This window comes from Anolis sagrei, chromosome 6, assembly GCF_037176765.1.
Source record: "Anolis sagrei isolate rAnoSag1 chromosome 6, rAnoSag1.mat, whole genome shotgun sequence".
NCBI classification, from domain to species: domain Eukaryota; kingdom Metazoa; phylum Chordata; class Lepidosauria; order Squamata; family Dactyloidae; genus Anolis; species Anolis sagrei.
The window spans coordinates 26,679,689-26,696,904 of NC_090026.1; the positions used below are offsets into that span (position 1 = coordinate 26,679,689).

General features: G+C 39.6%; 1 protein-coding gene across 1 annotated transcript; it reads right to left on the minus strand.

Moving 5' to 3' along the window:
* Window positions 1–1,421: 1,421 nt before the first annotated feature.
* LOC132778052 (uncharacterized) lies at window positions 1,422–16,711 on the minus strand. Its single transcript, XM_060780666.2, has 10 exons — window positions 16,578–16,711; window positions 13,777–13,923; window positions 12,559–12,723; window positions 10,363–10,524; window positions 9,769–9,915; window positions 7,754–7,918; window positions 5,745–5,906; window positions 5,138–5,284; window positions 4,277–4,441; window positions 1,422–3,468 (listed from the first exon to the last, which is right to left on the minus strand). Exons 1-10 carry the CDS (start codon window positions 16,642–16,644, stop codon window positions 3,311–3,313), a joined length of 1,485 nt encoding a protein of 494 aa, XP_060636649.2. The 5' UTR covers window positions 16,645–16,711; the 3' UTR covers window positions 1,422–3,310.
* Window positions 16,712–17,216: the final 505 nt, after the last annotated feature.

The window sequence follows — 17,216 nt, forward strand, 5'->3', positions numbered from 1 at the left end:
ATGGTAGTCCTGCATTTCTAATTCCCAGGCTACTATTTTTGTACAGCTATTTCCTGTGCAAAAAAATGCTGTAATTGGGAGTGTATTATGTACCAAATTAGAACGTGGTTGTTTTGCACCAAAAATAGCATTTTCTGTGCAAGCTAAATATGAACTGAGGATTTGAAAAACGTTAACTAAAATTATTTCTTGCTTTATCCTCCTCCCCATTCCTTATCACTGCCACTCTTGCCTAGAATGGTAGAAAAATGCAGATGATCTATGCAGATGATGTCCAAATCTGTCACTCCTTTCCACCTGTCACCAAGGAGGCTGTCCAGACCTTGAACCGGTGCTTGGCTGCTGTGTCGGACTGGATGAGAGCTAACAAATGGAAATTGACAAGTCAGAGGTCCTACTGGTCAGTCGTAAGGCCGAACAGGGTATAGGGTTACAACCTGTGTTAGACGGGGTTACACTCCCCCTGAAGATGCAGGTTCGCAGCTTGGGAGTGATCCTGGACTCATCACTGAGCCTGGAACCCCAGGTCTCGGCGGTGGCCGGGAGAGCTTTTGCACAATTAAAACTTGTGCGCCAGCTGCACCCGTACCTTGGGAAGTCGGATCTGGCCACGGTGGTCCATGCTCTTGTCACATCCCGATTAGATTACTGCAACGCACTCTACGTGGGGTTGCCTTTGAAGACTGCTCGGAAACTCCAACTAGTCCAGCAGGAGGCAGCCAGATTGCTCACCGGAGCGGCATACAGGGAGCATACCACCCCCCTGTTGTGTCAGCTCCACTGGCTGCCGATCCAATTCCGAGCACAATTCAAAGTGCTGGTTTTGACATACAAAACCCTATACGGTTCCGGCCCAGTGTATCTGTCTGAACGGATCTCCCTCTACGTCCCACCTCGGAGTCTAAGATCTTCTGGCCCTGCTCTCAACCCCGCCTCTATCACAAGTGAGGCTGGCGGAGACAAGGAGCAGGGCCTTCTCGGTAGTGGCCCCTCACCTGTGGAACTCACTCCCTGGGGAGATTAGATCAGCGACTTCCCTTTTGTCATTCAGAAAAAAATGAAGACCTGGATGTGGGACCAGGCTTTTGGACATTCTGGCAGCTAAAGGAAAGACCTTGATGATGGGCAGGAATTGACGGAACGGAATGGATTTATGGAACTCTGAACACTGAGCATGAGATTGTTTACTATTGTGTTATGTACTGATGTTTTTAACCTGTTAACTGTTTGATTGCTTTTATGTATGTATGTATTTTTGACACAGGCATCGAATTGTGCCTTCCTTTGTAAGCCGCCCTGAATCCCCCCTTGCGGGTGAGAAGGGCGGAGTATAAGTAACTGAAATAAATAAATAATAAATAAAAAGTCATAGAAAAATATTTCCCAATTTTGTCAAACTTTGCCCGAAATTTTCTTTTCTTTTTTCTATATAATTTTATTGTGAATATATATGAGGAATGGAGAAGGATACAAGAGTAAATATAGAAGAGAGACATTTTTTACATCTTGTATCTTCATATTTTCCATTGTTATCTAATACAAAAAGGTTTCTATGATTTTAAAAAGGAAAAAAGAAAAAAAATCTTTTCTAATCTAAAACAGAAGGATAGAAAAGCAGCTGTGTAGTGTTTTGAAACAAAGTACATAGAAAAGTTGGGGAATAGAAAATAGGAAGCCCTAACTAACACTTCCTGTTCTGTCCTTACTGTCTTCTTCATAATAGAAAAAATATTATTTTTGTCATAAAATGTATCTTTGGTAGATAAGTTATTTGAGAGGCTCTGGAGAAGAGGGTTTGATTCTCTGCTTAGCCATGCAATCACCTTAAGTGACCAAGTAAGAAAAAGTGCTATACAAAGAATGTTGGACATAGAAGCACAAAAAGATATAGCCACCCTCGGTAAGGTTGCCAACTTAAAATGGCTGAGTCAATATAAACATACCTTTCAAATAGCCAACTATCTAAAAATGCAAATACCAAAACATTTTAGGGAGGTATTCACTTGAGCTAGATTTGATCAGCTTGAGACAATGGTCAGATACGGGAGATTTAACACCATCCCTTATAATGAATGGAGTTGTATCTGCGGGACACCTGAAATTGAAGATATAGCACACATATTATTTGATTGTAAATTGTATCAGAAGGTGAGAGACTTCTACCTTGATCCATATATCAAATGGACAATGTATTGGGAATCTCATATCATAACAACATATTTTATGTGTGGCCAAGACTCAAATATAACAATTCTGTATTTAAGCAAAACAATACGTTTGAGAACCGCATATGTGGCACTGATCAGGGTAAATTGTAGGGGTGTTAAGTAAATATGGTGTATATACTCTGTTTTAGCAATGTTACCATATCTTATCATATTTATTTACTGTATTGTTATAAGTGTCTTATTTTAACTTATGACATAGAGTGCAATCAAGTAATATCAAGCCTTGTTGTTTTGTTTGGTATTGTGATATGGCCTAAGGGCTAATCAATAAAATTACTACTACCTTGGGTAAGTCTCTCAGTTTTAGAAAGTGTCATATGATAGGGTCACCTTAAGATTCTCACAAGCTGAAAAAGATTTGAAAGTATACAACATCAACAAGAGCCATCATTTTCCCAACTTGCTTACTGACTGGTTTGGAGGGAAGTGGTGTGTTTTCTGGCCTGATAAATTTATTCATTTCTTTTTAAAATCTCTGCAAAGTCATTCTTGAACAATGGGGTGGGGTGAATAACAACCATTTTAACAGAGAGAGAGAGATATACGGGGAAGCTGCTTGGTGAGTATATGAAAGAGAAGAGAATATGCAGAATCATAATGATAATTTGTAAGAAATGCTTCATTTCCAGTTCTGGAACAAGTAGAAACAAGAGAGAGCACAAAAACATTGGTCACCTCCCAGTAGAAAATTACCATAACTGAAATCATAGTCATTGGTATGGGTTGTCATCTGGAGAAAGATGGAAAATTAATAGTCACGTGTTTGAAAGAAACTGTGTAGGTACACTGACATCAGGAGCTAGGAGGCTCAAAAGAAACTTGAAGGTTTCTTCCACATTTTTCCAATCATTCTTGTTCCATCTGATCAAAGAGATGTTCATGCATGAGGTTCAGTTGTGTTTCACATACTTATGAGGAAGCAGACGATGTGTGTGAAAGTTCTTTATCATGCACCGTACACATTCTCAGCAGCAGCCCTTCTCTGGATTCCCACTCTTCCACTAAAACCCAGAAGATTTCAGGAGTGGCTTTGTTTCCCTCATTGCAGAGAGCATGAATTGACTTAACCTGGACCTTTTCAACTAATTACAATAAGTCCATTTACGATCCACATCGAAGTTATCGGTTAGAGAGCACCAGAGCTTCCCAGAGATTTCACCATCTGATGTACATGAGGAGTAAGATTTCTTTCTGTAGATGAAAGGAAAGGTGCATGGTCCTTTGGATGTAGCATCCAGTCCTTGAATGTGTTTGGGGGGAAAGTGAGAAAGAATGACTCAACATTTATGACAATAATACTTTCTTTATACTATCAGATGATCCTGACAAAAAACATCTACAGTCCTGTATACTCTACTCTTCTGCAAAATATCAAAATTGACCCCAATTGGGGTCAAAATATTTAGTATAACATGTTTGGGGCAAAATGGAGACAAAATTCAAGAAAGATTGACTCTCTTGATAGTAATGCTTTTTTCCATGTTACCAGTGGATTTTTATATTCAGTAAACCTGTAAAGGCTGACAAAATTGGATAGAGAAATTATCATGGAAAAATGAGGTAAACACACTGTTTGTATTTCCTTGCAGCTAATTTCCTTAAAAGGCACTAAGACATTTCCCACTCCAGGTGCCTTCTAGTGCTACTTAATTTTGCTTAAGGCACCCCTGGTCTTATCTGTTTGGTGGTGTGAAAGAGAATAGAACTGGGGAATCCAGATCCAAATTCCTGCCAAGACAAAAATAATTTCTATTCTGAGTCTGAAATACAGGGTTAGTCAAAATGCATAGGCCAATAAGCCATTCAATTGAATGGCTTATTGGCCTATGCATTTTGACTAACCCTGTACATTATTTAATGGTATGTCCTACTATTCTGCCTGCACATTAGGCATTGTGACTTGCTTTCATTTAGAGCTGTTCACACAGTAGAAGTCTTTAATGTAGACTTGTCAAGGATCAAATGCATTTACAGCTTCAACTGGTATATGAACATTGCTTGCTAATATAATATGCACACACATGCACAGAGAGAGAGAGAGATCTTACTTGTGTCAGCACAATAGCTCCACATCTTATCTGTATCATAATTGTTCGTTGTGGCACACCAGAATCTTCCATCCTTTGAGTTATCATTGGTACAGGTGTAGAAAGTCTGGTTCTTGTAGAGGAAGGGGAAAACGCAAGACTGACCTCCAGAGTTTCCTTCATACTCTGCAGATGCATGGAGCACAGAATAAAGGTGAGACAGACTTAAAAGTTTTCTGGAGTGAATAAAATGTTATTTAAGAAGGGTTGTGCTCTGTCTTTGAAGAAGCAAGCTAGAAAACTCATAATCAAGCCATATGAGTGACCTGGAAGAAAGAGTTAAATTTTTGCTTCACAAATCTTTATGAAGTCTTGGAGTAGGGGGCTGAATAAACTTGGATTAAGATGGGCCACTAACTAGCAACCTCATCACAAAGGGTTAAATTCAGCTGCATGCTCTGGTTTAGCCCAGGTCATCTACAGATCTTGTCAGCTCCCATCAAATGATGCTGGCACTTGCAAGCAATGGGGGGAAGTCACGTGTTCCATGCTTCCCATGGGATCAACTCACAAAGGAGCTGGGTGATGCAGGGCATGAGGCATCGGGTTCCCATGCCTCTTAATGAGACAAATTGATTCCAGTAGCTGTGTGACAAGGTAGGACTCAGTTCTTGGCTATGCTAGATCTGTTTCTTTTCTTCTGGTTCAACCTCACTAGATTTTCCAAAAGTGTTATAATTCAGTTCCGGGTGCCCATTTCTATTCAGAAAAGGGCAACATCCAGAAGATAGAGAGCAGTTCAGTGTGACTTAGGTTCCACAGCACAACATTCTGAAAGCACAATTGCTATGCACAGATCTTTGTGAAGAACAAATTACCTACCTTGAAGGGAACATGCTTTCCATTTGGAATCCCTGTCATAATTAGGGGTTGTGGCACACCATAGCTGGTCATCAGCGGCTCCCCTCTTAGTGCATTCTGAATAGGATATCATTCCCCAAGTGAAGGGGAAATGGCAAGGAAGGACTTCTGAATAAGCAAAGAAAATTATGTTTATAAGAGCAGAAGGTGAAAGTAGTTGAGCTGGTATTTTCTCTCAATCAAATAATTGAGAGAAAATATTAATAAAATGTATTGTTTATTTGCTAAATGAATATTTTACCTTTTCTGCAATAAGGCACCATATGTGGCTCAGTCTTTGACACTTTTACCCTGGCAATAATTGTCTGGCTAAGAGAGAGACAGGCTGATTCAATAACATCTGGTGAATTTTATAGTTAAGTGGGAACTAGAATATGGATTTCCCAAATCTCAGCCTGAGAATACAATGACTGCACTGTCCTGGTACAAAAAGAAAGAGCAGAAATAGCTAGACATGCTAAACTTTAGAACTGGGAGCAATGCAATTACATACATTGAAAGTCCATCAAAATAAAGGTGTCTTCAAGCTTCTGGGGAAAGAACCACTAAGAAAGAACTTGAACCCTACCTGAAGAATCACAATAGGTCCACCTTCGATCCACATCAAAGTTCTTGGTAAGAGAGCACCATAGTTTTCCTCTGCTATCCCCAGCAGTTGTGCAAGATGAGTAAGATGTGCCCTTGTAGGTGAAAGGGAAAACACATGACCCCTTGGGGCTTGCATCAAGTCCTGAAAAAACACAGTACAGGCAGTCCCCAAGTTATGAACAAGATAGGTCCTGTACATTTGTGCTTAAGTTGAATTTATATGTAAATTGGAACAGATACATTTTTAAAGTGTAACTCCAGCCATAGATAGATGGATTTGGATAGCATAGGGGAAGGTTAACACCCATGTTGCATTTGTTTTGCTGTCTGTGTGCCTGTTCGGAAGATTTCACCTCATTTTCTGTCCCTGTGATAATTGGAATTGGATTTTCAAAAAAAATAGTTTTTGTGGGAACAGGGAATGGTGAGAAACATTCCATTGAGACACCTTTTTCCTATGATAACTTTTTCTGGAGTGAATTTCCCTTTCAAGGCGTAGATTTCTCTCTCTGCTCTCACCCCCATTCATAACTATGAGTCATTTGTAAATCATGTTTCTAACTTGCGGACTCCATGTACATGAAGATATACAAGAGATCAGTGGTATTGTATTTGGACCCTTCCACACAGACTGAAAATTCATGATGGGTTTTGGATTACCCTGAGGCATCCAAACAACGCCTCAGGTTAATGTGGATTAATTCAGAGTAAACAAGATTTCCCACTGTGGGTTAATTCAGAGTAAACAGGATTTCTTTTTATGTGTTTAAAAAACACCTAAAAATATCCTAACCTTACTGCAAGGTTTGGAACTTTTCAGTTGTTGGGCCGGTGGGGAGTGACTATCAGGACCACCTTCTGCAATTCCTATGGTCAATCCCAATTGCCATCCCTGGTCTTCAGGCTCTAAGCCCAAAGGAGAAGGATGGCACCACATCTTGCCCTCTGCAATGAATTACTTAATTTATAGGAGTTTTTTTTAAAAGATTTTATTGAATGATATATAGTGCAGGCAGGTTAGTTTAAAATGTAGCCATTTGTTTAGCTGATGCATTGCCATAGCCACATAAGCCTCCAGGCAGAAGCAAAAGGGGCAGAGCTAACTACCACTCGTAGAGAGAGCACAATTTAGAAAGTCAGTCTTTGGTCAACAAGCCAAAGAGGAAAGTTGGTTCTGGTGTGTTGAGAAACCGAACAAAGGGATTTAAGTCTTTGACAGGTAGTCAAAGGGAAAAGGTGGTTCTAGGTAGTGTAAGCCAAGCCTTCGGCCTGCCTAGTTTAAAGTTTCAAGTGGACCTATTTGAAGTAGAAAGTAACTTGTCATCTAAAGAAGGAAATAACAAATCTTGAAGTGGCCGAAGATAAGCCATTCTTAAAGTTTTATAGTAACAGTTTCATGTTTTCAGAAGAACTAAGAGTTAACTGTGGCACCAACAAGAAGATGTTGTGCAACCGTCCAGCTTGTAGGAACCTGAGCAATCTTTAAATAAATATTTTTCTGCTCCGTTCAAGTACTAGGACTTGTGTCTAATTATTAAAGAAAAGATTCTCCACAAAAGAGAACTCTGAAGATCCTGAGGAGCTGAATACAGTTGTGGGGCATTGAGCTACACATATTAAAGAGGCACAGTCATCTCTCTCTCAGACAAGCTTCACTCATCTCTCTAATATATATAAAATAAACCAAGTCTCAGCCACACGCACCACCGCTATCTTAGTCTCCTCATTGGCCTTGTTTTATATATGTTATTTGTTCGTCATCTTTTACACCCTCCCAGCCCTCCATTTCCCATGTAAAATTTCTTCCTGTAAACTTTCCCTCTCAAAAGCTCCAAATGCATCATTCTGATGTGACGGACTCTTTCTCCATGCTAATGGAGAGAGTAAAGCTTTCAGTTAGAATTCAACCCAAACATAATCAACCTTGACTGGAGAGTTACAACCCTACTCATTGCCTGTTCCTAATGTAACACAATCCAATTATCTTACTTGTGTCAGCGCAGTAGCTCCACTTCTTATCCTTATCATAGCTTCCTGTGGTGGCACACCAGTATCTTCCATCCTTAGTGGGTTTATTGGTACAGGTATAAAATGTCTGCTTTTCAGCAGTGAAAGGGAAAACACAGGGTTGCCCTTTGGCACTCCCTTCATATTCTGCAATGGTAGAGAATAGTGAATTATTTAAGAATGTAGGAAGAGTTATCTTGAATCATACCAAAGGCCTTTCTGGTCTTGATTTCCATAGTTAGATCTCTAGATGCCAATCTTTAGCTCAGGAAAATATGTAAAATTATTATCATTTTCCACAGTAGACATCTCAAACTCTTTGCTCACTAGAGCAAACTGGCATTCAGAAGCACAAGTCTATTGGCTCTGGAGGTAGCCATCATGATTACTAATAGTGGAATAGGCCCACAGATTAACACATTATAAATGGGGATATCTGGTGGGGATACAGAGTCTTCTTCGTTACTGCTCTGCAACACCCTTATTTATTTATTTATTTATCTAGAGCTTTTATATCCCGTTCTTCTCTACCTCCATGGAGGGACTCAGAATGGCTTATAACAGCAAGCCTACAACAGCACTCCCTTCCCAAGAAGAGATCCCTCTTTGCTGTCCATTTTCCTGGAGAAAAGTGAGAAGGAGGGGGACAGCAGCAACAATAACAATTTATGTCTTCTCTAAGCAAAGATCAACTTATATGTTTGGCTCCTATATACTATTAACACCTCTAAGCCAGTCTTCAGGATTCATTTCATCCCAAGGTTTATAACCCCCACTCCGGGCCCATCTAGACAGGACCTTTATTGCAGGAACTCCCGCAATAAAGGAGGGGCTGTCCAGACGATGTTCTGGACAGTCCCAAATTAATTTGCTACAAATCAGGAGTTTGTAGCGAATTAATTTGATAGTGGATTTATTCTGTACCTTCTGCGCCAGTCCAGACAGTATTTCCAGAGTTTACTAGGCTAAATAAACCCAGTAAACTGTGGGAATACCCACCATCCTCCCCACAAGCCCCTAGATCCCTTAGAAAACTAAGAAAAACTTACATGCCCTCCACTTGAAGCCTCAGTGGGCTCTTCTGTCATGTAGAAATGACACCCCAGAAGAGCGGGGGGGGGGGGGGGAAATCATCCCATCCCCCGTCCCCCGTCCCCCCCACTCTCCTGGCACGTCTTTTCTGAGGCTTCAAATGGAAGGCACATACGTTTTTCTTAGTTTCCTAAGACGTCTGGGGGCTTGGGGGAGAGGGAAGGGCCTCTGCATGTTATCTCGGGTTAGTCCCAAGAGAACATGTGGACATGCTTTCTGCGGTGGGTGTGGACAGGCCCTCAGAAACATCAGTGTTTTTTTAATGCAGATGCTTCTGGGACAAGGGCCTGTCTGGATCCAGCTTCCTTTATCAATTCCTTGTTGTATCCAGCTTTTTACTTAAGCTAAAAATTAAATTTGCTTCAGATGGTGATTCCTCAGTAATGCATAACACACAATTAAGAGCAGGTGTCTCCTATAACATTTGGCTACTTGAGGCAATGAACAAGATGGTGCTCCCTCCCATTTTATGTACAAAAGCTGTGAAAACCAGTTTTTATTCTTGTATTGTAACAGCATCCTCCACTGTACCTGCAGGCAGGTGCAGGGAACAGGACAGGTTGTATAGCACATATTTGTCCCAGCAACTACTCCCCAAGGTGACCTAATGGTAGGGACCACCCTTTTAAATATGTAGTAGCAGTACAGAAATAAATCACATCAGGTGCAACAAGATGTTCTCCAGACTTTGTAGAAGGACCTATTTATATAGATGCATGTCTTCAAGTCACCTGCCAACTTATGATGACTCCATCCATATTACATGGATGTCAGAGGTGATTGAGCCAGTTCCCTCCTCTGAAATGTAGCCTGCAGCACCTAGTATTCATTGGAGGTCTCCTATCCCATTACTAACTGGGGAAAGGAGAGTCAAAACCAATTATTGCAACAACACCATGCCTTACCTTGAAGTGAGCATTCTTTCCATTTACTGTCTGTGTCATAGTTGGCAGTCGTGGCACACCACAGTTGGTCATTAGCAGATCCGTCTTTGGTGCAATTAGAATATGATTTCTTATTATAAATGAAGGGAAAGACACAGGGACGAGGTTCTGAGGAGGAAACACACGGGTGAGAAAGAAATTTAAGAGGAGCTATGATAAAGAGCTTGGTGGGAATTGTGTGATACGATGAATAATGATTAAACATCCAGATGACATTTGTCCCTTTGTAGAAATCTTAAAAGGTTGATGAGCAAACTATGCTCCTAAACTTTAACTCCCATAGTTCAATGCTATGGAATCATGGATGTTGTAATTGTACAAGGACTTTAGCATTTTCTACTAAATGGTTTTAGTGATTCATCAAATCACATTATAACTGTATTCTCAATTCACTTCTGACACGGTAAATAAAAAAAATCAAACTACATGGCAGTTAAAGTATCGAACTGCATTAATTCTATAGTGTAGCTTCATCCTTAGTCAGAAAATATAATAATTTCCCAAATAACATTTCTGAAAAGTAGAGAGTTTTCCCAATCTGTTATTCTTTCCTACCTGACTGATCACAGTATGCCCACTTAGATTCTTTAGTGTAGTTGCTGGTGAGAGAACACCAAAGCTTCCCATTAGAGTCTCCATCCGTCGTGCAAGCTGAGTAAGACTTGAAGTTGAAGGTGAAAGGGAAGACACATGGCCCCTGAGAATCCGCTATTAACCCTAATTAGAGATGAAGATATGGGTATAAACAGTGAGAGAAAAGAGCTGGATATTTATTAAAATAATAGTGCACCCATAATCCCGCTCCTCAGGGCCAAATTACAATATTATTGTGAGTAATCTTTGTGATAGTTGTTGGGGAAACTGTATGATATGGAAATCACTTGATCTTGAATATCCAAATTATTACCTTCACAAAAGATAAAACCTGCTGGGAGTGGTTTATCAATATGGATCAACAACGCAGCCAACATTTTTTGAATATCTTTGAGGGCATGGCAATGAGAATGATCATACTGAGTATTTGCTTTTCAGAACGTCAGGAGACAATGCTTCTAGAACATGGCCATATAGCCCAAAAAACTGACAACAACCCAGTGAGTCCAGCCATGAAAGCCTTCGACAATACATTTTTTCAGAATTTACTGCTATTATCACTGGGAGTGTGGAGATATTAAGTATTAGCTTCCACAATGCAATGATTCAATTGCCTGCCACTTCTGCAATGGCTGCTTGAAAGCTTTTAAAATGCATCAGGGAACCCAGAAAGAGATCCCTCACACCAGAGCTAACTTGGCTTTCACAACTCATACTCAGACAACTAAAGCATAGAAATGGAAACAGAATATAAATTCTCCCATGGCAACCCACAACAGTATCATAATGAGAATATGCATGCCAAAACTCAAAGCTGAGGATTTCCATTGGCTAACATCAAGAAGTACCCAGATAATAGAGATCATCCTCCTTACACTAGGGCTCCTTCTACACTCGGCTTATACTCGAGTCAAGGTTATTTATTATTTTACACGGTTATTATTATTATTATTATTATTATTATTACATTTATTATTTTACTCTATTATTACTGTTATTACATTTCCATTATTTTACTCTATTGTTATTGGAAGGATTCATAAGCATATTTACATTGAAGAAGGTTAGAATAAGATAGAATAAGGCTTTCATGGCCGGAATCACTGGGTTCTTGTAGGTTTTTCAGGCTATATGGCCATGTTCTAGAGGCATTCTCTCCTGACATTTTGCCCGCATCTATGGCATCTATGCTTGCCATAGATGTAGGTGAAATGTCAGGAGAGAATGCCTCTAGAACATGGCCTTATAGCCTGAAAAACCTACAACAACCCAGTTAGAATAATGGTTTAATCAGAGTTGGGCAGTCTTATCTTAAATTACAGTTTGATGTAAATATTCAAAAATACTGATGCCTCAGTTAATGTTATTGTATTGGTATCTATTTTTTATTTTGAAATTTACCAGTAGCTACTGCATTTCTCATTCTTGGCTTATATTCGAGTCAATCAGTTTTCCCATATTTATTTTGTGGTAAAATGGGGTCCTTGGCTTATATTCAGGACAGCTTATACTCGAGTATATACGGTACATCTTGGTCTAATAAATTAGGCTGGTCTGTAACAGAAATAAGATGTCCCAGGGTCCTAAATTTCATTCTTGGCCATTTCAGAACAAAAACATTTTTTTACAATAAAATTATCCCCCCGGGAGCTATGGACCGAAAATAAGGCTGGGTAGAGGGGAGCATGTGCAACCTACAAACTGCACATAACCCACGTTTGATCTAATATAGTCTGCTCTTATCCTAGATACCTTTTTCATTTTAACAGGAGATGCTAGTATGTACAAACCAATGAAATATGTACCCATGGACTGCAGACTTTTTCTTTTCCATGTACACATTTGATCAATGCATATTTCCAACAGGTGCTCTTTTTTGCTTTTCAGATGTGTACATGTTTGCACATTTCTTCAAAAGTTAAGACACATTATTTGAACATATTCTCCCAAATGAGTAAAACATGTTTCAGCCCAAATATGAGCCATGCACATCTATCTTTACTTTTCAAATAAACTCCATTTTTGGGTAGACTGCCCAAAGACAGTTGAGAAAGTGTAAACTTAAAAAACAATCTGCCTAAAGATAATTTTCCAATGCTTTGCTTGACTAATATCATTCAATCTCTTTTTAAAAATCCAATCCTCTAAATGTCCTACTGGTGTCAGCGCAGTAGCTCCACTTCCGATCTTTATCATAGCTCCCAGTTGTGGCACACCAGAATCTTCCAAAGAGAGCATTCTCGTTGGTACAGGTGTAGAAAGTTCGCTTCTTGTAGACGAAAGGGAAGGTACATTTTTGTCCACGAGAATTACCTCCATACTCTAGAAACAAAAGAATTTAGATGTTAAATTCAGGCAGAACAGGACATTCCCAACTTTTTATTTCCTTATAGCTACAACTCTGCCCATTGTTTACCAACTTCAGTTGTTCTGTGTGTGTCTTCAAGTTATTTCCAACTTATAGTGGGCCCTAAAGTTAACTTATCATGAGGTTTTCTTGGCAAGGTTTATTCAAAGAGGGGAATGATTCCTATGCATTCTTCTGAGATTGAGAGAGTGTGACTTAAGGTTACTTAATGGATTTCATGGCAGAGCACGGATTTGAACTCTGCTGTACAGAGTTGTAGTCTAATCCTCAAAATATTGCACTATGCAGTCAGCCCCCAAGTTACATACAAGATAAGTTATGTAGGTTTGTTCTCGTTTGTAAGTCCGAACAGGTACATTGTGTTTGTTTTGCTGTCTGTGCCTTGCCCTGAAGATTTCAATGCACTTTCTGTCCCTGTGATAATTGGATTTTGGAATATTTGGCTTGTTGTAGAAACAAGGATTGGTGGTAACGCTTCAGTGGAGACACCTTTCCCCCATAACAACTCTTTCAGGAGCAGATTTCCCTTCCTGGAGATAGCTTTCTATCACTTCCTGTTGTCTTACCCCTGTTCTTAACTACGAGTCATTTGTAAGTCAGATGTTTGTGACTTGGGGACTGCCTGTACTTGTTTTATTTATTTCAATACTGGACCAAAATAGTGTTTTGGGATTTATGTGAAATATCTCCCTCTAAAAATCTCTTCTTAAATATTGAATCATTTTCTCAAACCCATAAACTGCCATCTTCTCTTCAGCCCAGCATTTCAATATACTATTGTTAACATGTTGACCTAATTCTCTTTGTTAGTCTTGACATATGAGGGGAGATAGAAGGAGCTGGGCATATTACTTTCTATCATGAGCAGTTTTTTTCTTCTTAAAACCCTGACTCAGGTGGTCGCTTTATTTACACAATGAGGGAGAACATGACTGATTATTCTGACTCCACACCTCTCCATCACTGTCATTGTTCCCACAAAGAGATGTTATAATGGAACAACGCACCATAAGAAGTACAATGCTTCCACTTGCGATCCCTGTCATAGTTCTCCGTTGTGGCACACCACAATCTCCGAGAAACAGCACCATCCTTAGTGCAACTGGTGTACAATTTCTGCTTGTAAATAAATGGGAAGACACAGGGATAGAGATCTGAAATGGAAACAGAAGAAAAAAGTTATAAGAAAAGGAGCTACAATCAACCAAATTCACAACAGTTTCCCTAGGAGCAGCTAACTAAGGAAAACATGGCACAAAAGTAGTACAGACAAGCAGAATTCAAAATCTCATTTTAGTGTGGACCACTGCCAAAGATCAGCAACAGATGAACATTGCTGTTCCACTCACACTACAAACAGAGATGAGCATATTTTAGATCTTGTAGTATGGAAAGTGCATATAGTTGCTTCTAGATGAGCTATTGCTCTTCATGCCATATTCTTTGACCTAGATGTATGGACTTTGCTCACAGATGAGGAATGTAGTTACTCCATAGCTTAGGGAAAAAAGCATGCTCAGAAGCATTCTTACTTCAGCCCACACTTTAGATAAAGAGAGGAATAGTTAGGGCCAAACTCTAATCCAAGAAAGTTAGTACTACATTTCTATCACATTTTTTATAATTGCACACTCTAAACTACACTTTTCAAATTATCTCACTCTTCTCAGTGCACTGGGACTGTGGCACAGCTGGCTGAGAGTCGGCAACATTAAGATAACTAATGACCAAAATGTAATGAGTTCAAAGCCAGCCCGGGTCAGAGTGAGCCTCTGACCAATTTGTGTAGCTCGCTGTTGACCTTTGCAGACCGAAAGACAGTTGCATCTGTCAAGTAGGTAATTTAGGTACTGCTTATGTAAGGAGGCTAATTTACGACACCATCAAAATCTCCAGCAAGCATGCAAAGAATAAGGAAGTACTTCATCAGTGTCACAAATTGACAGTGAAGCGACAGCTCCCCTAGTGGCCAGAATTCCCTCAAAAAAGCTGGAATGTTAAATAGTCTCTGTGTGTCTGTCTATATATGTTGTGTGTCTATGGCATTGAATGTTTGCCAAGTATATGTACATTATAATCCACCCTGAGTCTCCTGCAGGGTTAGAAGGGTGGAATATAAATACTGTAAATAAATAAAATAATGATAAAACAATGGCTGCTTGACTGGGACTGGATTGGGAAGAGTACTCTCGTAAAATCTCTTTTTCCTGCTATCCTTTGGCGGAAGAGGACAAAAATACCAGAAAGAAGTTCACAGAAAGGCCTTAATATGATACTATCCCATCAAGGGCACCAACTGCAAATTGCAACAACACTGCTGAAACTTCTGAGATTCATAGGTATTGATGCCATTTTCACATGTAACCTAATGAACTGGGGAGAGGATTCTGAAGAACACCCACACCTAGCTTCTCCCTTTTATGTCATTGCTATTGAGAAGTAATGCGAAAGAAACATGTTGGACTGGTTAGTTTGAAGCTGCTGGCAACATAAAGAATGCTTACTCAAGATAAAGGTTATCTCCCATTCATTAGGAATTCTTATGTTGTAACAGATTAATAATATCCCAAAAATGTCAGATCAGCAACTTCATCAGATGCACCACCGGAATTGCCATGCATTGTGGTGAATCTGGCAGTGCCCATTGGGGGACATGAGGAACCCATCGCCTTGTGCCTCACATTGTATGACTCGCCTTAGTCCCCATCCCAAAAGGGAAAGCATCCGCTTCCCCGCCCCCCCCCCCCCCCCATTGACTTCTATTCAACATGGAAAATCTCTCATATTGCCACCATGGCAGCATGTGACGGTTCACCAATACTTTTACGACTGAGCCCTGCCAGAAGTTGCTCTACATCGTGGGATGAGAGCCAGTGGGCTCTGTCATAAAAGTATTGGCGATCAGCGCATGCTACTGAAAAAGACCGCATGTGATGAGGTCATTAAATGCACATCACAGAATCCAACACCATTGGTCACATCCTTATAAATGTATTTTTATTATTGCAAATTGATTTGGGAACCACTATGAAAAAACTGCTCAGAAATAGTTAGTAGTTTTCCATTTTATCCATCTTTGGAGTAGAAAGTGCACTTCCAGAGTAGAGTAGTCCTATTCCACTCTTCTAGTTACAACTTATCCAGCACTAGGAGGACATTTTTGAATTAAAATTTGTTGAGATCTTGCAAAAGACCTTGAACACACACCAGTCCTGAAAGAAAGCTATTCACCCAATATTTGAATAGTTATTAAATTATGAATTCATCTAGTGTTTTAATATGCTTATACCCATAACTCCCATTTGGCTGAAGTCAATCATTAATGATGATTTTTTCTGAATTCATAGTACAGCAACCCAATAACCAAATCTTGTTCAAGCACTTTCTCATTGCAACCAGAATCACATACAGTGGGTTCCTGGTAGGTCATTTTCTTTTCTAGACTCCCATCTTCTAGTTCTCTGCTTGTACAACTGATCCCGAATTCTCCTAAATGTCTTTCAAGCAATTTTCCTAAGATGCAGTTGTCAACCATGAAATTATATACCTATCTCTCTTTTTTCTTACTTTCTTTGCCCTAACTACTATTGCTATTGGCACTTCCATAACTTATCTCCTACTTAGATTAATATTTTATTATTTTGATCACAATTTCTCTTATCTCTATCGATGTGTTAAAATTCTGATGAAAAGTGTAGAGAAGTCTATAAACACTGTGGTTATTGTTACAGATCTATTGAAAACAGAGAACACAGATATTGTAGCTCAAGTAAATGAACCACGGTTGATAACAAGGAATATTCCTTACCTAGACGTGCTGTGACCAATGGTATGAGAGCCCAGATGCATAAGAGGGATGTCATGATTAGGGCCATCTCCTCTCTGAAATAGTTAGACAGACAGGTGTGTTGTATTTATAAATCACATCTAGCCACTCCTTCATCTCACAATCACACATTTCTGATGTCTGGCAGGTCACCAGGGATGCAATAACCTTTAAGGTGTATTGCTTGACTGTTCCTTTGTTAGGCAAAATAGTCAGGTGATGTTTCATCTGTGTGAAATAATGGCTAAGAGATGCTTTCCTGCTAGGTAGTAAATCTAGCTTCATCTTTGAATGAGATACCCAGGTAAAGTTCAAGAATTTGATTCTTCTAGATCAGAAAAGAGACAACAGATGTATGAGTGGGAGGAAGAAGAATTCAAAATTTTGCAATTAGGAGAGGTGGAGTTTTTGGGTGGAGCTCTCTGAAACAGGGCAATACAATCCTACCAAAGGATCATCTACATTCTAGGAGTGCCTCTTTAGTTTCATCTATGTTTGTTAGACTAGTATATTTACATTACCAAAACAACTTTGATGTCAAGTGCTCTCTCAGTTGCTCTGTCCCTAAAAATTGTTACCAGTTGGAATTTGTGATCTACCTGCATAACAATGTTTAGTAAC

Bases quoted from the DNA above. Each gene is read 5' to 3' on its own strand.
- LOC132778052 (XM_060780666.2), bottom strand. From the start codon at position 16,644: ATGGCCCTAATCATGACATCCCTCTTATGCATCTGGGCTCTCATACCA. The intron at 13,924-16,577 runs GTAAGGAATATT...TTTCCATTTCAG, and splicing joins ATTGGTCACAGCACGTCTAG to ATCTCTATCCCTGTGTCTTC. The intron at 12,724-13,776 runs GTGCGTTGTTCC...TTTTGTTTCTAG, and splicing joins GAAGCATTGTACTTCTTATG to AGTATGGAGGTAATTCTCGT.